Below are 21,482 nucleotides of genomic sequence, written 5' to 3'. Positions count from 1 at the left end.
GCGGTGTGCTTTCCGGTCGTCTTTCTAGCGACACGTGGGAGCATCCCCTGGCCGATTCGGAGGCCCTTAGAGGGATACATCATGTCGCATTGGTCCCTGACGCAGGAGGTCTTCTGACCCGCGCAGTTGACCCCGGATAGACGCATGACTGGCATTAACAACATCCCTGCTCACCGCAGGTGGTCAAATAATTGGCACATGGACTCAGGTTCGGCTTAACGGGCTCGTGCTGGTAAAGGGTTGGAGGGCCCGCCATTCAACACTGGGGGTCCTAACTGGCACAGGACTCTTCTATTACCTCAATGTGAACACTCATCATAAGCTCTTGTTTTCTTCAACTGTCAGAGGGCCCTGACCAACGCAAGAGTCCTCTGCCACTCGGACTCCCGTCCCCGCCCCTGTTGAACAAATCTGCCCCTGACCGATTCGAGGCCCCTTGTTAAGCAGAACGCCCCGTTAGGCACTGTGAGTCCCCTGAATGATACAGGAGTCCGACCGATGTAAATCGCGGGCCTGGCCTTGTCAATGTTTGGGAAATGGGTCCCCTAGAGCTCAGACTAACACGGAGCTGGCTGTTGGTTATTCGTGATCTCTGGCCGCTAACGAGGCAACGCTCTGCCTCAGGGGTCCCATCGTTGCAAGAGATCATCTTACTGACATCTGATTGTCACGGCCCTACGGGCACGAGTCCTTAATGTGACCTACAGCCAGCCCTTCGGACCCTTCAGCCGTCCCATCGGGCCTTTGATCTTTGGTCTCTAGAGGCCCTTCGGCCCTCTTCGGCCCACTAAAACATCGCTCCGACTCGGGCCAACTTGCCGCCGCAGGGCCTCCGTTCGGCACCGTGGCCCGTAGCCGACACAGGAGCCCCTCATTGTGTTAGGAACCCTGAACATTAAAAAGCGCGGACACCGGCCTCGTTCCTGGCTGGGGAAATGGGCTTCAAGGGCTTTGACGGACATGGAGCCGACTGGTCGGTGTTCGTGATCTCTGACCGACACCCGCATTGTCTCAGTGGTTCCTAAAGCGGTGCAAGAGGACCTCTGACTGATATTTCAGGGTCACGACCATAAGGGCCTCAATTTTTATGCGACCTACAGCCAGTCTTTCGGGTCCTTTGCCCTCCAACCGGGCCCCTTGATTGCCGGTTCCGGCGGGCCGCCCGGGATCCTCCTCGGACCTCATCAAACACCTCCCCTGGTCGGATCGGGCCCTTGCGAGCACAGGGTCCTCTGTTAAGCGTTGTGAGCCCTGACAGATAAAGGGGCCCCGGACCAGTGTAAAGTACTGGCCCCGGCTTTATAGCTGATATAGCTGATTGGGAAGTGGGTCCACAGGCCCATACCGACACGGATCCGGACTGTGCGGTACTGATAGTACCTGACCGACACATAGGTACGTATCGACTTCAGGGGTTCCGATCGGCACAAAAAGGCTCTCTGACCGTCCTGTAAGAGCCCGCCTTTGCAGATTTGAATCCCTGCATAAGACTTCCGCCTAGCGCTTTATGCTCTTAGATCCTTCAAGCTGGCCCTCGACCGTTGGACCGGGTGGGCTCTCTAGGATCTTCGGGGCTCCTTGAACACTGCCTTTGGCCGACTTGGGATCGCTGGCCAACATAGCGCCCCTGTTAGACGCTTTGAGGCCCCGAGCAATGAAAATTGCTGGCCCCGGTTTTGTCCCTGCTTGGGAAATGGACCCTCAGGCCCATGTCGCACGAAACAGACTGTGCGTTACTGCTGGCGTCTGACTGAAATATAGGCCCTTATCGACTCAGTGGGCCCCTGATCAGCGCACAGGGCCCCTTGACCGGCATTCGAGTGCCCGACCCTGCGGGCCAGGACAACTGAATGGGACCTCTAGCCGGCTTTTCGGGCCCTTAATCGTAGGCTCCGAGGAGCCCTTCGGGCACCCTGCCCGAAGTACCCCTTGTGCCTGCCCCCTGCCTGCGCTGCTGACCGAAGGTCAACATCAGTCAGCAATGCTCAAAAATATTAACGGGTAATTTTTTGGTGGCAAACGCACATGGTAGTCCGGTTTACAGCGATGCATGACTCAATTGTCATCAGTAATTCGATCAGTGTGATTCAAGCGACATTTTTGCAATCCGGCGGCGAGATATCGAAAGTTCACTTCAGTTACCGGATCTTTTATGTTTGTTGATCACTATGTCATGCCTTGCTTTTACCTGGCCTTCCAGAGTTGTTTCCTATGAGCAAATCGACCATGGTATTTGAAGTGGTCCGCCTCGTTATTTGCAACAAGATGCGGATAAGCAGTTCGATATTCATGTATTCTACGGATATTAACGACTTCTTCGATTCCAACCAAACTGGAACCATCGATAGCCCACGGTGCGCTGACTTGTTATGCAAATGTTTTTTTGTGGATCACGTAGTTTTCTTAAACTAATTTGAAATAAAAATAAAATCGTTGACCCAATTTTGGCCTGGGGGTTAAAATTAGGTCAGCTGTTGAATATCGACAAACATGACGCACGTTAAACACCATCCGATTAGGAATGTCATGAACATTCCAAAAAAGACCTCATACCAGTCTTGGGCGTGTGCATCGGCACACAATGTTGATTTTCTTCTGGATGTCTTGTTTTAACCCTATGCATTGTTTTCCTTGACATCAGCAGGGGCGCATGCGATCTTAAAAATCCGGAACATTTGGGTTCGTTTTATATCACTGGAAAAGGAGACCACAGAATGCTTTTAAGCCTTTCTCTTTCCTTTCAAGGCAACAGTCGTTGAATCTGTAAGTTACCACACCAATGACCAATATGTGGGTGGGGCCCAAGTGTAAGTTGTGCAGATTGGTCGCCGACAAAAGCGTAACTAACCGGGTATACGGATAAGCGCTCTACAAATAAGTCGTTCCTTGGAAAATACGGGGGTGATTTGTTTTTGCGTCCGATTCACCATCATGTTTTGCACGCGTGTCTTGCGCCCCCGATATTTTGTTACCAACAATTGCGCTGTCCTGCACATTTCATCTCCCAACAAATAATATGGGCTGCGTTTTTATTGGTATGTCCTGTCCCTTTACCACTCCCAATGTCGCCGATGTTCTGCTATTGTTAGGCGGGCGAGTGCGGTGTCCCTTCTGCAAAGGTCGTCGCCTGTCACACCAGCAGCTGGTGGGGGCGGTTGGTTGGCAGCTCTGCTGGGTCACATGCTGGTCAGCTCGGAACTCCGCTGGACAATGTCGCGTCATTCACACTCAGGTGAAGCGGCTCTGTCTGCATCATAAATTGCTCAAGGCGATGAGAACCGGGAGTATATTTTCATTCAGTTAACGGGACACCGAACGGGGATAAACATTCCACTAGCCTTGGAGTGCGGTGGGCGAGAGCGCTGACGCGCAGCCGACCACAGACGGCTGACCAATAACGACTGCCCGCCTGTCCGGGGAGGGGCGCCGAAGCACCGCTCCCAGCTGGGGTGCAGCAGGACACTGGCGCACGTTGTCGAGCACCGAGCTGCACGGGGCGCGCGGCCGGCCGGTTCTGCTCACGCGCCAACGGCCGACAGCGCGCGCTCGACGCGTAGCGCAAGAGCTCGTACCAATAACGGGGACGGAGAAAGTGTGGCAACGAGCGAAGTACAGATTGCACGATTCAAGGACACAATTTAAACAGCAGTCTCTGTAGATACCAGCAATCACAGGTGGGACATCACGTGACCGGGGCCTGTCGCGTGATCTCGCGGCGGTCCCCGGTTAGTTTCAGGCCCGCCGGTCATACAGCGACCTGGCGCCGGTCACGTGACACGCCGCCCGAGACGAGGCCGGTCCATTTGCCAGGCGATCGCAGTGCTCAGCTACGGACGGACACAGCACCGGGGCACCACGCCACGCGGGACCTGGGAATACACTTCACTGGGCAGCGGGGAAATACCGCGCCCGAGCACTACACGGCGGCTACGTATGACTATGCTGAGTAGTGCGGACTGGTGTTTCTTGCTGTGGGTTTGGACGGCACGTCATCTGTACCCTGGGCCTCCGAGCACCCAAAATATGTAACACCCTATAATCAGTCCCGATAAAGGCCTTCTGACAAGGTTGTAATTCTTCGTTGCTTCTCCGGCCTCATTTCCCGGCTTTGCCCACTGAATCTTACATTATTTACTTGAAGACGGCATGAGGTAAGTGCTAATCAGTTAGCGACATAATACCAGGTCAAATGTACCGATTAATACCAGGCGGGAGGCGAAGTCCCGAAAGAGCAACCTTAAGCTGGACACAAGTCAGCCATCGGCGTGGCATCTCTGTCAGATCTCCTACGGAAGCACGACCCCAATGCATGTGCGTCAACATTAGCCTACGTGGCCCATCCCTGACATCCTGTCCAATCTCCTACAGAGGCACGACCCCAATGCATGTGCGTCAACATAAGTTCATGTAGCGTAACATAGCCTCGACAGACATGGCAGCCCACACTCGGCTTTTCCAACGGACGTCAACAGCGGGCATCAGACATCGGCGTCCCACCCAGAACATAGGACACCGTGGTGCACACGACCGTCCGCGGACACGTAGTGTCGGTGAGTGTTCAAGGATCAATAGCAGTAGCATAATGTAAATATCTATGGATAAGCATATCGTAATACATAACTGCAATGTTATGTAATGCTGACGTAAAAGCAATGCATCATATTTAAATAGCAGGTATGCAAAACAACGAAGATCGCACACGTAAGTAGCATGACATTATAAGCGTAAATGGTACCATGAAGCGCATAATATGGGTAGCGACAATAAAAGTATTCTTATTGCATTTTTCTGTACAACCAGTGTAAAAGTACTCCCCCGTGGTGATAGGAGAATATATGGAACTCAACCAAAAACCGTCTTTGCTAGACGTCCAAGATAACTTTAGTTTACAACGTTGCAAACGCAAGTTGTTTCAGCCCGCTAAATCATAAAACCTACACGCTGCCACTTCCGTAAGTTGCCTTCCATTTTAACGCTATGGACAACTGCTGTGGACAAAAGACATGTGAAGTCATACAGTTCGAAATACCATTGCAACATACACAGGGAGGCTGCTGGAAAAGAAAATACGCCAGAAAAATCAGCCCACTGTGAATTTGACTTTCGGTCCATTTTCAGCACACCGGTGTCTTTAATAAGCATATCGACGGTATTCTCACAAGCCAAGAAGCTTCAGTTCCGTTACATCTGCAGTAAAGCTGGCCATACAAAATAGTGGAGAAAATCGAGCTCATAATTGAGAGCCATGACACTTGGTAGACGTATACGCTCAGTTTATTACTAGTGTAACGGTCCTGTTGTTACGCAAAGAACTGGGTGATAAGTACCTCTATGATCTTTAAAGCATTCGAGGCCACAAAGCAATGGGAACTTGATGACTTATCATAGACAATGGGATTCACGGGTGGAGCGATTGGGCCCTTTTCCGTGCGTTGAGAAAATCTGGGCAGGCGATTAATCAAAACATTTTTCAACGTGCCAAAGCATGCACCCAAAAAGCGTCTCTCAAGTGGCAAGGTAGTTGCGATTCAAATTAAAACGAAAGACCATCTGCCAGTTCCCAACAATTACTAAATTCCTTTTACGCATTTTGCAGTTTGAGAACCACCAGTCAAGCGTATGTCACACTTCTTTCATCCAAATTGGTTCTTAACCCATCACGGGTAGTCAGCTCTGTCTTTGGCTCACAGCTAAGACGGTAAACCATGCCCTCTGGATAAAGGAGCGTCGTAGAATGTCGGCCAATTACACTTTTGGAGCACAGAAATGCGTGACACAGTCGCAACGAATTTCAAAGGAACCCAGCCATGAAGCTAAATTAACGACACAATGTCCCCATATCGCGTGCCCCTCGCTTTGGGTAGAACAGGGGTATTTTGATCCTCGCTAGACGAAATATTTCCATAATCAGCATAATTCCGGGCAGGGAAAACGACTAATGGCAGCGGCGTAAAATTTGGCGTTGTTGTCGATTGCGTACGCCATTTAAAACAAATGAAATGCGAGGTCACATCAGGCCACATGGCTGGCACGTCATCTCTTAAGATTAACAGAACAAATTTTACTAACATACGCCAGCTTTTGCTGTTCAATGGCAAAAATGACATTTCTGGCCATAAAAAACTATCGGATGACGATCTGCAGACATAAGGTTGCATTTAAATAATAAATGACCTTTTCAAGAGTGAGCTAGGTTAACAGCCTACGACGATCTAGTACACACTTAGACCAGTTATAAGTCACTTGTTTGCACTGAGCCCTAAAACGCGACCGTGTATCTGATTGTCTCTAAACAGGTCGTTTTATGCTTCGAGGTGGCACAGTTTTTTCAAGTGGTGGACGTAGCCTGGAGGGTCATTGATCGCCTCCAGAAGGCGAAAAAAACATTGCCCAACTTCTTACACACCAGGCTGTCATTAACTTTTTGCTTCGTATCTCTAGCTCAACTCGGACGAAATTGCGAGCAGGTGCGCACCTCCAGCAGCGATAGTAGTGAAAATTCCTCTTGCCACGTGACGCTAATGAGACAAGGCCTAACAACATCATTTGCGGGCTAGTTAACTCCGCGGGTACCCGACGTGGCATAATGCAAACAGCGAAGCAGTACTGCAGCCCGCTGCTGAAGCCGAGATGTGTCCGGATGGTGTGACGGGCGACTGCGTAATCGTTCCCTCTGGACGTAGTCAGGGGGCGGCCGACCGCGTGGGCCGATTGGACGGATGGTGCAGGGACCGCGGCTGCCTTACACGATGTCGCACGCGGAAGACTGCCTCTCCCCCACCTGCCGGATCGGCCGGCCGTCCGACACGTCCTTCACCACAGCAACCACCTCCTCGAAGTTGGGGAGCGACTTTTCCTGCAGCTTGGAGTAGACTAGCCGCTCGTTGATTCTCACCTCGAAGGAGCCTGCAGAGACAAATGCGTTTGCGTCATGCATACCAGAAGGCGAGGTTTGCTGCCTGCGTGATGTCCGATTTTCATCCTTAGCTGGTACTGCCTGGATCACAAGACTTGAGGCGAGAAAAGGATAAAAACGCAGAAAATCTGAATGGCGATAAGCACAACTCACGGAGCAGCAGCAAACAACAGAACTAACAGCTGACTCAGAACTTAACGGTTAAAACAAACGCCGCCCCCATTGTTTTGGGTAAGGCTACAGCCCTTCTAGTCTGCGTTCATTATTTAGGGGCTAAGTCAAGAGGGAGCGATATGAAAAGTGGAATAATGGACATTGCAGCCATCTCGCGTTCCCCCATAAGCCAGCTTTCACATTGCACGGAACAGAGCCACATAGTCGGCGGGGAACAGAATGCACGCCAGCGAGACCGGCAGTCAGACGACCCCACTTACTGGTTCTGCCGATGAATCCTTGAACCTCGGCACCGGGTACATTGGACTGGATCAGTTCCTGTAGCTTCCGGTACCGGGGCTCGTACCCTCATCCGCCGCTGAAACACAAACACAGCGCTTCGTGTCCCGCACCCGCTGTGCACGGCACCTAAGCCGGAGGTCATGACATTGGGGCTTTACGATGCACTCAGCTGCTGGGGCTATATAGCGTCGCTTGCATCTCGCCCTGGCAGGGAGGGCGGGCATCGCGAGGAACCGAAACCCGTACCTCTGGTTCCTCAGAAAGCCAAAGGTCATGGTATCAAATAGCTTACATTCGTACATCCAGCACCCAGCATTAAGCAGTCGTGAGATCAACCAGCCGATCTATGCACATGCGGTACCTATAACTAAACAATCGGTGGATTGCAAAATAGCCCTTCTTAGCACATCTGGTCTCCTAAACTAGGGTACTGTCGTGCACATTCAAACAGCCCGTTAACCTGTCACCACACACACAAGCCTGTCTGACGGACGAGTCCATCAGCACTGCCTTGGAAGAGACTGGACATGGCGGTGATTGGGCCTGCCAAACCCTCGTCTAGGATTATTTCCGATGTCATGAGCAGACCATTGTCATTGCGGAAGGCTATTTTCTGCCCCGGGAACGTGCTAACTGTATCCACTTTGCAGTTTGAGCTTGACCTCCGACTCCCACGCTACGGACTAAGCACCGCCATGACAGTGATTAGAAAAAACCTCAACATCTTTGATCGGATTAACTTTTGGGATAGAGTTCATGGAAAGCGGTGATTTGTGTTTGAACCCTGACACCAATATCCGGTCGTGAAACTGCAGTTCAGCGCAGAATCTCGTGGCGGAGGTATGAAGTGTCGTGATGCTCTGCACAGTCTGCTCCGCCCTGTAACTCGGTCTGACCTTGAGCGGACGCTGCCACGTCCCGCAGGCCATCCCAGTCAGGAGTAAATGGGGAGCGCCGAAGCGACTCGAACCAACACATCCCTGCTTCGGGTAGAACGGGAGGCAGGCGTCTAGCCTATTGACCCAGGTGTAAAAATTTAATTGTTGTTCGAAAACGCCATACACGTCGTTGCGCGGTGGCTTACGGGGCAACCGTGGTGGCCATATAAGTCAGCGCACAAGGGCCATGGCACAACCGGGTTTTTAACATGGGCTCCTCTGGGGAACCTGAAGGCGCCAGCTATTCCACCACTGCGTCCCCACCATGTAACATTTCCTTCCCACTGGCGCCGCATTAAGATCACGTCTGCAGGATCATGATAGCCGAAAGAGAAAATCAGAGAAAATCCTAGTTTTAATAGAGAAATGCCGAACGAACGGGCAGAAAATCAAATTATTTACTTTACATTTTACACAGCAACGATTTTACGGTAAGCTCCTTCAAATGAACTGAAATAGTTCAGTACAGTTTAATTCACAGCCGAGACGCTTAAAACTACGAATACCAAACCAGCCCCTCCCCAGCACGGTACGTTTTGAACTTTGGAAAGTAATAAAGTTGTCTCCTCTCCAAAGAAGCTTCTGGTATTACAGAAAACACTTATCATTAAAAACGCTGCCAACTTAAAAGAAGTACATGTCACAGTCATCGCGCTTGCTTTGCGAAAAATGTCATAAAACTAGTTGAAATCGTGACAGGTCATGACTCCACCATGGCGCTATCGAAGTCTCAAAGCGTGAATTATCACAAATTCATTTTCATCCTGTTTCTTAGCGGTCACAGAAAACCATGCCATATCCTAGAAATTAATCGATCGACGGATAATTTCTAAGTCATGTAATGACAATAAATTTTCACGGAAAATTATGTACGTAACCTGTAGCCTATTAAGAACCCCGACTGTGGTAATTAAAAAACCAAAAATAAGAAAATATCGGTGATCCCGGCCCCAGATAGTGTACAAATCACAGCTCTCCTCCCTCGGACCCGATGCTGAGTCTACCTTTGCTATGGAAATTATGAATTTGCTACAGTGGTCATAACTAGGGAACACACTTTGCAATCGCAGAGGAACGATTTTTTTCCGTTCAACGTGGGGACGGACAAAGTTGGAAATGTCCACACAAGTTGCTCTGTAATGTAACCACAAGTAACCACAAGTTTCTCTACATGCTCTCGGAATCGTCCCTAGTATTTGATTGATGAGCCTCAGTGTGGCAAAGACCACCCAGAAGCTCGCTCTGAGACACTGCCAGAAGATTATCTCGTTTCCGACTCACCAGTACTCGATCACCACTTGACAAGATCCCATGATCTTTTGTTGGGTTGGCTTTTCGCTCTGCTCGTGACTTGCCGGTAAGAAGTGGGGTGTGTCCCTGCGGGTAAAGATGGCGATTGGTTAAAGGGAGCGCTTCACCTTCGTACGGGGTTTGAACTGAAACAGCCACCTTGAAGATCATTTGATGCAGCTCACAGCCCTGCCCTACGTAAGACCTAAACCCCTCTAGTTTCCGAGCTACATGCCCGCGAAAATGTGCGGGCTATTTCGGGGAACTATTACAAGGTCACCCAGGCATCCATGGCGCCATAATAACGCCATTCAGATATTGTCATCCCATTAGTCATGCGGCGATTAAGGCCAAGAAAAATATATTGTCGAGTCTTCATATATGACGTTCGTGAGCACGATTCCCAGATGTCAATCAATTCAATTGGCCGTCAGTTGTCACTCAATCAATGTTGTGTAGGGTACGATGACGCAAGTAAACAATGGCGTATGTACTTAACAAAGAAAGGGTGTTGTCTAGAGCATTCTTTTCCACCTAAAAGAATATCAATAATTAGTGGTGAGTACAGTTACACAGTTAGCTAGCATGCTTGGTTAGTATAACTAAATCATTCAGTCTTTCATTCATTCATTCATTAGTATATTTAGCACATTTAGTTGGCACGCTAACAGTGAAATTATTCGCCATATCTGACGTTTCCTTCAGCATCCCCAAAGGTGGCACATACCCCTTCAGACATGACATCACCACTCGACTATAGCACTCAGAGACTGGTCATAAGATATCACCAAAATCACCAAAATCCAAAATCACCGAAATAGCTAACAGTACTACGTTAAGGCTAGCCCATTTGCCTCTGAACACTGAAGATCGCGTCAGCGCCGTCGATAGAGCGCGGGACCACCAACCCTAGGGTCGTGGTTTTTATCCAGGTGAAGTCAGTGTTTTCGCTCCGTGCCGCAGATACTCATGTCTTTTCATAAATTATTCCGAACGGTTTGTATGGGTGACTTTGGGCTCACAGTAACTGCTAAGCACAGCCTGCTGCGTGCACCTTGAACCCACCATATAAGTCGTACCCTCCAGTTCAACGGGTAACTTTTTCTCCGCCCTTGCACCAGACAGGAATACGGAAGGTTTTACGTGCCCCACAATGATGCGACACGGCTGCCCCGGGCCAGGGTTGACCCTTGTTGGCCAGCTGTCAGCTGACCTTTCCATTCCAGTCGGTCAAACAACGTGTCCGCTCTCGGACTCGTGCCCAGTGTCGCTGAATTACGAGTCCGATTACTCATATACGAGTTTCGTATTATGCATCGCAAAGCGTGAATTATGTGCTTAACCTCAACACATTAAAGTGATTGAGGGCCAACTGAGGCATGCTGATGCCAGAAGTGGTATTGACCTATGCCAGGCACGGATGTCTATAATCACATTTTGTCTTGGTCTTGACCGCCACATGGCTAATAATGTGGCAGTATTTGCGTGACATTTGTATGGCACCATGCATGCCTGGGGTGACCTCGAAATAGCTGTGTGAACTAGTCTACAAAGCAAAAATTTGGCACGCAATGGTGCAAACGGGTGTTGCAAATGCACCATATACGTGCATTACGCACTGCACAGTGGACGAGCAGTCTCTAGACGGCAGCCACTGCCACTTGTGAGCCGTATATCGGTGACTGGCAAAACACACATACGTTGTTATGGACCTAAAATATATATATATATATATATATATATATATATATATATATATATGTATATATGCATATATGTGCTCGTTGTCCGGTGATGTGCTGGCCGCCAAATCCTCAATGTCACAGCGACCTCGCGGTCGTTACAGCCATTTTGTCGCTGATGCTTTTTCGGGCTGACGTGTGATTTTGTCGCTGATGCTTTTCCCTGGGTTGCGTAGCAGCGTATTTATATCGGTAGACAAAAAACGCCACTTGTGCTATAACATGTGCTGCAAAGCTGCCAGATTGGAAAAGTTTTCTCACTGTGCTCCCAGGCAGCTACTGCAGTAAACAAATGTATTATTGGAGCCATTTCTCATTGTTCAGCTCATATCCACCGACTGATTTGTGAAACTGTATCCCTATAGTTAGTGGCGGTTTGTTCTTGATGGGTCATTTACGAGTCATTGCGTACCATTTTGTCTTTGTTCTCTTCACTGTTCCTCATCATTATTGACAATGATGGGCAAGAGTGTGTTATAGGTCAAACGTTAAGCGCATAGTTCGAGGGATCCGGTGATGGTAATCTGACCAGAGCCGCACATTTGAAAGTATTTGAAATTTGACGGTGCGTAATTCGCTCAACTCGCTCAGCACTCCTGATCTCCGGTTTGACTTGAAGAGTTTTACAACGCTGCCACCCGCGCTGTCGCGCTTTTATTAGAGGGCCTTAGCTGTCACGTCGTCGCGCAACCGTGGCGCCGCATGATGTTTACATTTGGTACCTCGCGGATAAAGGCCCGATCGATCTGTCGTCAGCACGATTTTCAGCTGGAATGCGTGACGTCATGCGTGCTGACGGAGCGTTCGATGCGTGGGCTGAAGGGAAAGTTTTTAACTTTACCTTCCTTTTTATGTACCTTTTAACTTCTTCAGCCCATTAGCTCTGGCTTACCGCCGCCGCACTTCCAATTAAGTGGCATATGGAAGTATGGTCTCTGCCCCGATATTTACATCTATCACACCCGTGAGATGGGTGCTCCTTCCCATTCTCATCCCATTTAAATTTCTTGCTTTTTCATTTTAAGTGTTCTCAACGGTAATAACGGTAGGATTCCCGGGTGACCTTGGAATAGTCTCCCCGGAATAGTCTGCATATCCTTGTGGGTGTATAGTTCAGAAACTAAAGGGGTTTAGGTCATAATAATGGCACGGCCGTGAAGTGCACCGAATGATCTTCGAGATGGTTATTTCAGTTCAAAACCCCACGCAAATGTCGAAGAGTCCCTTTATCTCCTACTTGCACTGACAAAGCCAGTGTTCGAGACGCGAGGTGCGCTGTTCCTGTCCTTTTTGTAATTACTCCAACGCTATTAATTTACTGAACAATGCAACCACTCACCTCCTGACGGCTACACTTGCGTTAGGCAGTCCAACACCCTCAACACAACCAAACACCACACTAATCACTGTCACCAACCTCTCCATGGCTACTCTTGACAATCCAATTCCTTCGTTATCCTACGTCACAGTATCCCAAAATAAGCGACAACTGTTCCCACGGAACCTAACGTAATCAAACGTAAGAGGTACCGCGACAGACTCACGCTTCTTTGACAGAGCGATTCAATTATCTTGTAGCGCTTTCTCTCAATGACGGGCTAACAAAACATCCCGGCAGCACTGTTAGCCGGCGCGTGACGTCACAGACCTTGTGATTTGTGGTCACGTGACATGACGAAAGGAGAATACCGAGCTGTGATCAGAGCTGATAAACGCGCTGACGACGGATCGAACGCGGCCCTAGCAGCCCAGCGAGACTTCTCTCATTTGGTAGCTTTGCAGCTGGTTTTCTCCGCCAGTGGCATTTTTACATCTACCGGGATAAATAGCTGACTGGCATGCGAGTTCTATTTTGATCAATCGGGTCGTCTTACGCACAAAAAGTCCTGTGGCATGGTTGTCTGCTAGGCCACCGCAAGCTCTAGGTACAGGTAGGGGAGGGGCATGACCCCAAAACTCTACGTTAGCCACTGTTCCAGCCCAGCGAGGCGCTGTCCTGCAAACCCTCGCCGTCAACTGCACGTTTCGCACAGTGAGCTGGGAAGGACCACGACTTGCATTGCACAAGGTACCTCTGCTTTTCGGGACACAAAGTTCATACCGTATTGCGGCAGACATACCTGGCAATACCTAGACATCCACAGACCTACCTGTCCGTTTCGATGGCCTTATTCGCGCCGATGATGCTTCGTACCAGAAACTGAAAATAACCTAGTTTTGGCACATTTGCGTCACTTTCGCTTCATTTAGCACATTTTCGCAAAAAATAGTCACGAGTCATCAGATACCAGATACACCAGCTAAGTCACCAGATACACGAATGAAATGTCCAGAAAGGATATTATACGCCACATTGGCCGAGTTTCCATCAAACAAGCGAAACAAATTACCAAGATGTAGTAGGAAATCAACAATCGTTTTCTCCACAATCTAGTATATTAAGCCCACCAGCAAAAACGACCACTTTTTAAAACCAGACTGGTATCAACCTGTTTATGGCTGGGGACGCATTATTCACCTTGGAGCTGCGTTCTGAGGACGAGTCTCTGACTGGCATTCCGTTTCACACATCCTACACATCCAGGGGCGCAGCCAGCTTACGGCGTGAAGGAGGAGGGCAAAGGGGACCTATCATCACGTTAGGCCCTGAGTGGCCTTCGAGACCCTTGACACAGACTATTAAGAGGCTGATTGGAGGGCCCGAGGGGCTGGCCGGGGGACGCCTCCGGGATGAACGCCTGGCGCTCAGAGGTCAGCTCAAGGGTCGGTCTGGAGTACCCGGGACGAGGAAGGTGTCTATGTAACCCCGGGACCATCAGTACTGACCAGTTGGCTATATGTCGACTTAGACCATGGGGTCCATTTTCGAAGCGGGGACAAGGTCGGTGTCAGCGACTGCTCCTGAAGGCCTCCTGCGGTGGCTGGTGCCCCTGCAATAAAGTAGCTTCCTTTATCAAGGCGCAGAGTGCTTAACAAGAAGCCCTGTGTCGGCGACTAGTTCCTAGTCTACCAGAGGCACATTTTGTTCCACGGGACAGGGCAGGACTTTCAATATCAGTGAGTTACTTGCGTTGGTCGAGGTAATTTTGTCTGTCATGGAATGGAAATACGAGAAATAACAATGAAGTGGTCCACAATGAGACAGTGGGAGGGTCTGACCAGTTCTGACCAGACAATGGGAGGGTCAGACCAGCTCTAGTGCCCACGGCATACCTATTGGTTGAAGGCTGCATGTTGTTGAAAATTTTGGTATGATTGCAACCACCGCTGAGCGTAATGTTACGCTGTTCAAGACCTCTCACCTACTCACTCTCTTGCTAAGCTCCTGTTGCACTCCGTCAAAGCTCACTTCCCTTCCATATGTAACTTAAATTATGGACGGGATGTGATGTTCTAAAAGGTTGTGTGAATATTATGTCATGCCAATCTGTGGTGCAACCAGTCACATGATTTGTGTTGATTAGTCTCAACAATTAAAACCCATGGCTCCCCTTCGAAGATTTGCGGTGCGCTTTACGAAAACTGGTCGCCGACCACCTCCGAGTAGGCAGCGGCGTCACACTACGCGCGCCGCGGCCGCTGGCAGAACCTCCCCTGGCAAGCAGACTGCGCCGCCGAACACCGATCCCCGCGGGCCACGCAGCGCTCACCCGAGCCGGGCGCACGGCCGGCCGCGCGGCGCCATTCCCCCCACGCGCGGCATGGGTTGAGGTCCAACGCTCTAACAGTACTAAGTGACCGACCCGCCGCCGCCGGACCATGTCTGTGACCATGAACGAACGCGACATCTGCCAGCTGTTCGAGCGGCTGCAGACGTGCGTGGACCAGATGCGTGTGATGCAGAACCTGCAGGAGAAGGAGCATCACAACTTGTACCGCAGCATCCTGAAACTCGACAAGCAGGTGAGCTACCTGGTGGCCAAGAAAGGCACGGCGCCAGGCAAGCGGCGCGGTGGGGACGTGAAGAAGCCGCGCCACGTCACGGCCGGCGACGAGGTCGAGGACGAAAAGCGACCCAGCACCGGCGAAGAGCTGTCGTCCAACGAGACGGACAGCAGCCACGCCGAGCCGGGCGAGCACTCGCCGCGGCCCAAGAAGAACCGCCGCTCTGAGCGGCGCTCGCGGCGCCACCGGCGCGCCAAGCGGGCCAGCGAGGGCCGCGCGCCGCCGGCCGCCAGCGGCCTCTCGGACACGCCGCTGCAGCCGACCTGGCGCGGCGCGCCGGTCACTTCATTCGAGGAGCTACAGCTGAAGCCGGACCTGATGACCGGCATCCAGGCGAGTCCGTCTGGCGCCAGCGAGCCGACGCCGTTCCAGCAGGCGGTGCTGCCGGCTCTGCTGCAGGAACACGACGTGGTGGTGCAGGCACGCGGCGACGGCGCCGACGACGGCAAGATGGCGGCCATCGCGCTGGCCGTGCTCAACAAGGTGAACCCGCAGCAGCGCGCCTGCCAGGCGCTGGTGCTCACCTCGTCCCGCGAGGCGGCCAAGCAGATGCATCGCGAGCTGGTGGGCCTGGCGACGTTCATCCGGCCGCGACTGACCTGCCACCTGTCGATCGGCGGCACAAGCATCCGCGACGACCTGCGCGACATGAGTGCCGGCTGCCACCTGGTGGTGGGCACGCTGGGGCGCGCCTTCGACATGCTACGTCGAGGTGCCCTGAAGGCGGCCGACCTGCGCATCATCGTGCTCGACGACGTCGACACGATGATGACGCGCCGTTTCGACAAGGATCACATCTACGCGGTGCTGGGCGACGTCACGTCGGACGTGCAGGAACAGATGCAGGTGATGCTGTTTCTGTCGATGATGCACGAGGACATCCCAAAGGCCATCACGCTGTTCGCCAAGCCGCCCGTGTGCCAGGTGCTAGTGGAGGCGCCGGGTGGCAACGAGTCGTCCCAGAAGACCGCTGGGGAGGCCGGCGAGGACGCCGCAGACCAGCTGCTGGAGGACGCCGTGCTGAAACTGGCTGAGAAGCTGGGCGGCATCGCCCTGCCGGAGATGGTGCTGCCTCAGCCGTCTCTGCCGGAGGCCATGGCCCAGGGTGTCGTGGAGGGCTGACCTGTCTGCTATGCGCGGCTGTGCGCGCGGAACGGGGACGCATTGTTAATGGCATGCTGTCAAGGAGTATACCTTTTTGTTTGTTTCCCGTTATGAATGAAATGCACGTAAAACGAGCGATACGTGTTTATAAGAACGAAGGCGCGGCTAGCGTCAGATTCAAATGCGTCGAATTCTGTCATTGCGAAGAGCTGCTCGTTGCATAGACAGTCTCCGCCTCTCAAGAAGTCCAAATTCCGATCCACATGCAATTCGGTGTCCACCTGTTAGCCCAAGCGCAGCGACCGGTCTCGATAATGTCATGGGTCGGCCTGCGCCGTCCATCGTGGTAAATGTTTTCCGTTGTGAGCGGCAAACCCATGCGGGAGCCCGACCCACGGGTGCGCCTTGATACACTTGAGTCTATCGCTTGCCTTGAGCGAGACCGCCGTGTTCAGCATTACACCAACGGGGTGCGGAGCGTGTAGCTTATGTTGATTATCTGGCATTAACAACTATTGTAAATATAAATTAGCGTGGTTAATGCCTCAAGTGTATTAACTGTTAGTAAGCACCGGAGGACTGGGCAGAGCACTCAACCCACGCAGAGATGAGGTGCGAAATTATTTGAAAACGCACGCTGTGGGGCGATGACCGTTCTGATGAGTCGCGCAAGATGGTTGGGTCGTCGCTCACCATTCTTTTTAAGCCAGCAAACGACCCCAATTTCACGTGCGGATCCTGTAATATAAGCAATGCTATGCTTTTCTTCGGGAAAAAACCCACAAACGCGAGGGTCTCGATCAGTTGGTCCAGTGCATCGATATGCTTTGATAAGCCTCCTGGAACCTTGGGGGAGGGGGCGGGCTCAGCCCCTCCCCCGCCGAAAGGGTTCCGGAGGGCCTCCAAGTCATCTAGCGTGCCTTGCCAGGTGAACACATGGGCCCCGGACAGCAATGCAGTGCCTTCCAAGCGAGAAGATTTACCCAAGACTAATAAGGATGGACCCTGAGCGACCAAGAGTGCTCCGGCAGGCTACCAGATTGCGACCGCGATAAGAGCGACCCCGATAGTGTAGGGCCCTCCATAAATGGGATCCAATCTGACAAATGTTGGACCAATGTGGAATAACGGGATTTTCGAACATCTGTACTTAAACATCAAGCCCCTGAACATCTATCCGCATGGAAGCTTTAGGACTGCAGAGCCGATACGAGCGTGCGTAGCGCCATCTGATCGTAGAGATCACGAGACCACAGCCCAAGCGCCACCTATGTGTTTGTTTCACTTATCTGTTTTGCCGACGGAGACGCCGTAGCCCCGGTGATACAATGAGCGATTCGCAGCAACACACCCAGCGTAAGAGAGATCGAGAGCGAACTCAAACAACATCCGAAGTTCTGTGGGCTTACGTCATGCCTCATCAGCTGCTCTGTTCATTGCTAAAACGTCTCGCTAAACCCGGCGAAAACCCTAATGTTCAGCCAAGCCTAAGCTCATCTGGGCCAAGCAAAGCGAATGAGTACACACTCGCTTCTCTCGCTGCCTATACTCCCACGTTTTTGCAGAAGACTTTCAAGAGTTATGCATAAGCGAGGTCAGCAAAGTCGTACTGAATCATTATAACAATCCAAGAAGTGCATGATCATATAGTTTCAAAACAGGCACCACAGGCCGCCTCGCTGCCTAAAACACGCGGTGCGTGCAGCACCAGACAAGCCACTAAAAGTTCGTACGCTGTCAGTATCCGCCGGGCAAAGTAGCACCTTGACCGGGTACAACCATGTTGCCTGATAGTAACATATTTTGGAAACGTGAAAAACATTACTTTTTCTTAGGAGTCAGCTGATGTCATCCAGTTTTGTCGCGCCTGCGCCATAACTGCCCCCTTCCCGAGTAAGTGTTATTGTGAGATCTTGCCCAGTTGAGAAGTATGTGTGGAGGCTCTGGTTTATGGAGGGGTAGTGCAATTCATTGATCAGGGTTGTGCTACAAGTACCTGTGTAAGTGTTGAGGTTAATGCGACTCATCAGTATTGGATATCTGCTCATTTTGGTTCGTGGGAATCGTCAGGACGACTTGGGTCGTATAATCCTGGGATTAAGCACTTTATTGTTGTGATGCAGTGCTGTACAGACATTGTCAGTTTGTTATAGTCAGAGGCCAACATTGTTAATCAGTTGAAGCCATATCCGCCTGCCTATGTACCTGATGTGATATGTGATGGACTGGTAGGTTTATTTCTGGCAGGATTCCCCCTAAGATACACTAAAACACAACATCATATGGCAAGGCTCATTTATGGCAAGTATGTGATGCAATGTTGTTTAGTCTCTGTGTGCTGCCTGTCAGTTAGTGATGTCAGTATACTGGTATAGTAATTTAACCTATCAGAACAGTTCCCAATGCCTGAACAGGAAGAAGAACTAATTCCTTAAATATTGCTTCTGAACACTGACCAAAGTCTGGGCAACTTATATGGACACTTTTTTGCTTTGTCTGCAGCTGTAGCGCCATGGCTAAGATGCCATCATAGCAAAATTACCAACAGGGCACCTGCCTCTCATATGCTCCTTGCTGTAGCCAAAACTCTACAAAATTATTCAAGTTTAAAAAGAGTATGTCTGGCAAAAAGAAGAATAGCATTTGCATCAGAAGAGTATACTTTAACTTTATATATCAAGCCCTGAAGCAGTTTTTGGTAAGCAAAATGTTTTCAATATAAATGGTTCAATTTACTCTATGACTGGTGTTGCTGCAATGGGATGGTGTGATGATTGTTTGTATCATATTGAACTATGTGAAGTCATTCCTGTTCCTATGAGATATGTCTTTGATTTGCTTACCTTATAATAACTAATGAAAAATCAAGACTTGTTTCTGCTATGCACTGAAACCTATGATGATCCTGTCCTGACTTGATATTTATGCTGGCTTGGGAAGATTGCTGCATAGTTTAATGTAAGCAATTCAAGTTGGTGGTGTCAAGGGTGTTGGGTACTCCAAGGGTGTTGACAGAACATGAGGCAGGCCAGGCTTGATAGGCCCTTGTGGCTCTTTGTCTTTATGTGGCCAGATGTCTTTATGTCTTTATATCCAAATGTCCCAGTAAATAAGGTAATGGATGGTTGATAAACTGCTTAGGAGTGGTCCATACATATTATGTCATGCATGAAAGGAGGGATGAGGTTTTGATAGAGCATAACCAAAGCATAACAAGGAGTGATGATTGAGACAGCTTATTGTTACACCCAAGTGTGCTTAAAAATAATATTAAGGTAGTATTTTTACATTTCAAGACTTGAAGACTGGATAATGTTGGCCTTGTATGACAAATAACACACTGCACTCTCTTGCTTACTTCGAGCTCAGCCAGGGGCCAAGCAGGTGTGAAGCTTTTGGGAGACAAGCTTAACACATTGTCACTAGGAAAATTGTTTAGTGCTCAGAGAACCATGTGGTTACCATGGTAGATGACCACTAAAAAATAGTGAAAACTGTTTAATTTGTTTGTTGGGCAGCCCCTTATGGATTATACATTTGTCGAGGCAGCATGTAAATTGCAGCTAAATCAAGAAATGTACGATGCATTTTTATGGTGAGAGACTGCAAGACAAGGCTGGTATATCCTTTGACAATATAGATTTGAGCAAAATGATCATTTTTAGACAATTTACACATCTTATTTGGGTCTAATGACCACAAGCCATATGCTGATTCTGCTATTTTTACCAATGATTTATCCTGAATAGAGATACACTTCATTTCAAGCCTTGGCTGTGATGTGTAAAATACCAAAATAATCATGCAGCTTTCTGGGGTTTCAGCAAACTAATTCCCAGTAAAACAAAAAGCTATGTGTGGATATGCAATGCAGAAATAGTGAAGATGTTTGTATGCATGTGCAACAGTAGTTTTACATTCAATATTCAGTACCTGCTGATGTTTCATCAACATGATATTGTAAAGTGTTACTCTTTTTATCTTCTTAGTTAAACCTATTCTTGAAAACAATTTGTCACTCAGTTATTTTTCATTCCAGTGAACCTTGCAAACCTAAGAGAAGTGTGATATGAGTTTGAGGTTGAAGAAGTTGGATGTGAGCACCATGGGATTTGCTGAAATTAGGACAGCATGCTCTATCTTTTGTTTCCAGTACACTGACCCAATGCTGCGGTGGTGTCGGGTTGTTGGCCAACCTTGCATTTTCTGCAGTTGTCAGTAGATTGGCCAGCGGAGAAGAGAAAGGGCGACAGGTGAGGGGACACACTTGTTTAATCACAGTGTAAGTGTGTGTCATTGAGAAGCTCTTATGACTGTTAGTTACCACCAGCTTATGTTGTTTAATTCATCACATGTTGCCTGCAAATGTTCTCCAAGCCAACAAATTGTCCTGATGGTGGGTGAAATCATGACCAGAGGTTGTGGGTTAAGACACCTGCAACAGTTATTTACATATGGGTGTGGTGATCAGTACATTCTGTGTCATTTGTGGCTGTCTTGCATGAATTTTAGCTAAGCCTGGTCATTGTAGTCTCTTGTGCTTGCCTGTTTGAACTTGACAATTTTTCAGGTGAAGCAACTTCCAAACCAACTTTTGCAAAATTTCGTACTCTTTTGTTTGGATGAAGTGGAACTGTAATGTTTCCAAGACCATAATCCTGTGTGACTCTGTTTCGCTTGTGTATGCTCTTTGTTGGCCATGTGGCCCTACTGACCCGATGTCACTGTCCCATCCACCCTCCAGTCACCATGAGCCTGGGGCCGAGCCTGATCGTGCCGGTGGTGTTGTGGGGCCGGCACCCGCCCACCCACCGGATCTCGTGCGTTTACCTGACGCCCGACCAGAGGACGCTCGTCACAGGATGCGCCGACGGCCAGATCGTCACCTGGGATGTGCACCCGAGCACGCTGGAGGTGCGCAGCGGGCCGGCTCGGGGTCACGCGGCCAGATGCCCCTCCCCCTGGAGAGGGGGGGGGCCATCACTGATGGCACTTTCCCCGGACCGGTGGAAGTGCAATCAGTGTGGTGTCTGGCGCTGGCACGGAGTGGGTCGACTTCGCGCCGAGCGTGGTCGTGAAGGGTGGATGCAG

General features: G+C 50.1%; 3 protein-coding genes across 3 annotated transcripts in view; 2 read left to right on the top strand and 1 right to left on the bottom strand.

The window, feature by feature from the left end:
- Nucleotides 1-5,455: 5,455 nt before the first annotated feature.
- LOC119114883 (migration and invasion enhancer 1-like) lies at nucleotides 5,456-13,541 on the bottom strand. The gene is made up of 4 exons (XM_037238944.1): nucleotides 13,493-13,541; nucleotides 9,592-9,687; nucleotides 7,351-7,448; nucleotides 5,456-6,906 (listed from the first exon to the last, which is right to left on the bottom strand). Exons 2-4 carry the CDS (start codon nucleotides 9,621-9,623, stop codon nucleotides 6,743-6,745), a joined length of 294 nt encoding a protein of 97 aa, XP_037094839.1. The 5' UTR covers nucleotides 9,624-9,687; nucleotides 13,493-13,541; the 3' UTR covers nucleotides 5,456-6,742.
- A 1,560-nt stretch (nucleotides 13,542-15,101) lies between these two features.
- On the top strand, nucleotides 15,102-16,409 carry LOC119090130 (ATP-dependent RNA helicase DbpA). Its single transcript, XM_037212925.1, has 3 exons — nucleotides 15,102-15,515; nucleotides 15,582-15,707; nucleotides 15,771-16,409. Exons 1-3 carry the CDS (start codon nucleotides 15,102-15,104, stop codon nucleotides 16,407-16,409), a joined length of 1,179 nt encoding a protein of 392 aa, XP_037068820.1.
- A 1,887-nt stretch (nucleotides 16,410-18,296) lies between these two features.
- Nucleotides 18,297-21,482, top strand: part of LOC119114877 (WD repeat-containing protein 7-like) — a 76,376-nt gene continuing 73,190 nt past the window's right edge. Inside the window, exons 1-3 of the mRNA XM_037238938.1 lie at nucleotides 18,297-18,391; nucleotides 20,545-20,644; nucleotides 21,136-21,305. Coding sequence (XP_037094833.1) covers nucleotides 21,141-21,305 — 165 coding nt within the window. The 5' untranslated portion in view covers nucleotides 18,297-18,391; nucleotides 20,545-20,644; nucleotides 21,136-21,140. The remainder of the gene's footprint in view (nucleotides 18,392-20,544; nucleotides 20,645-21,135; nucleotides 21,306-21,482) is intronic.

This window comes from Pollicipes pollicipes, unplaced genomic scaffold (genome assembly GCF_011947565.3).
Source record: "Pollicipes pollicipes isolate AB1234 unplaced genomic scaffold, Ppol_2.1 Scaffold_3087;HRSCAF=3621_pilon_pilon_pilon, whole genome shotgun sequence".
NCBI lineage: Eukaryota > Metazoa > Arthropoda > Thecostraca > Pollicipedomorpha > Pollicipedidae > Pollicipes > Pollicipes pollicipes.
The sequence above is the reverse complement of the archived record's forward strand: the minus strand, read 5'-3'. Positions and strand labels throughout refer to the sequence as shown.

Excerpts from the sequence above, each read along its gene's own strand:
- LOC119090130 (XM_037212925.1), top strand. The coding sequence starts at position 15,102 with ATGTCTGTGACCATGAACGAACGCGACATCTGCCAGCTGTTCGAGCGG. Across the intron at positions 15,516-15,581 it reads AGGGCCGCGCGCCGCCGGCC|GAGCTACAGCTGAAGCCGGA; the intron begins GCCAGCGGCCTC and ends ACTTCATTCGAG. Across the intron at positions 15,708-15,770 it reads AACACGACGTGGTGGTGCAG|GTGAACCCGCAGCAGCGCGC; the intron begins GCACGCGGCGAC and ends GTGCTCAACAAG.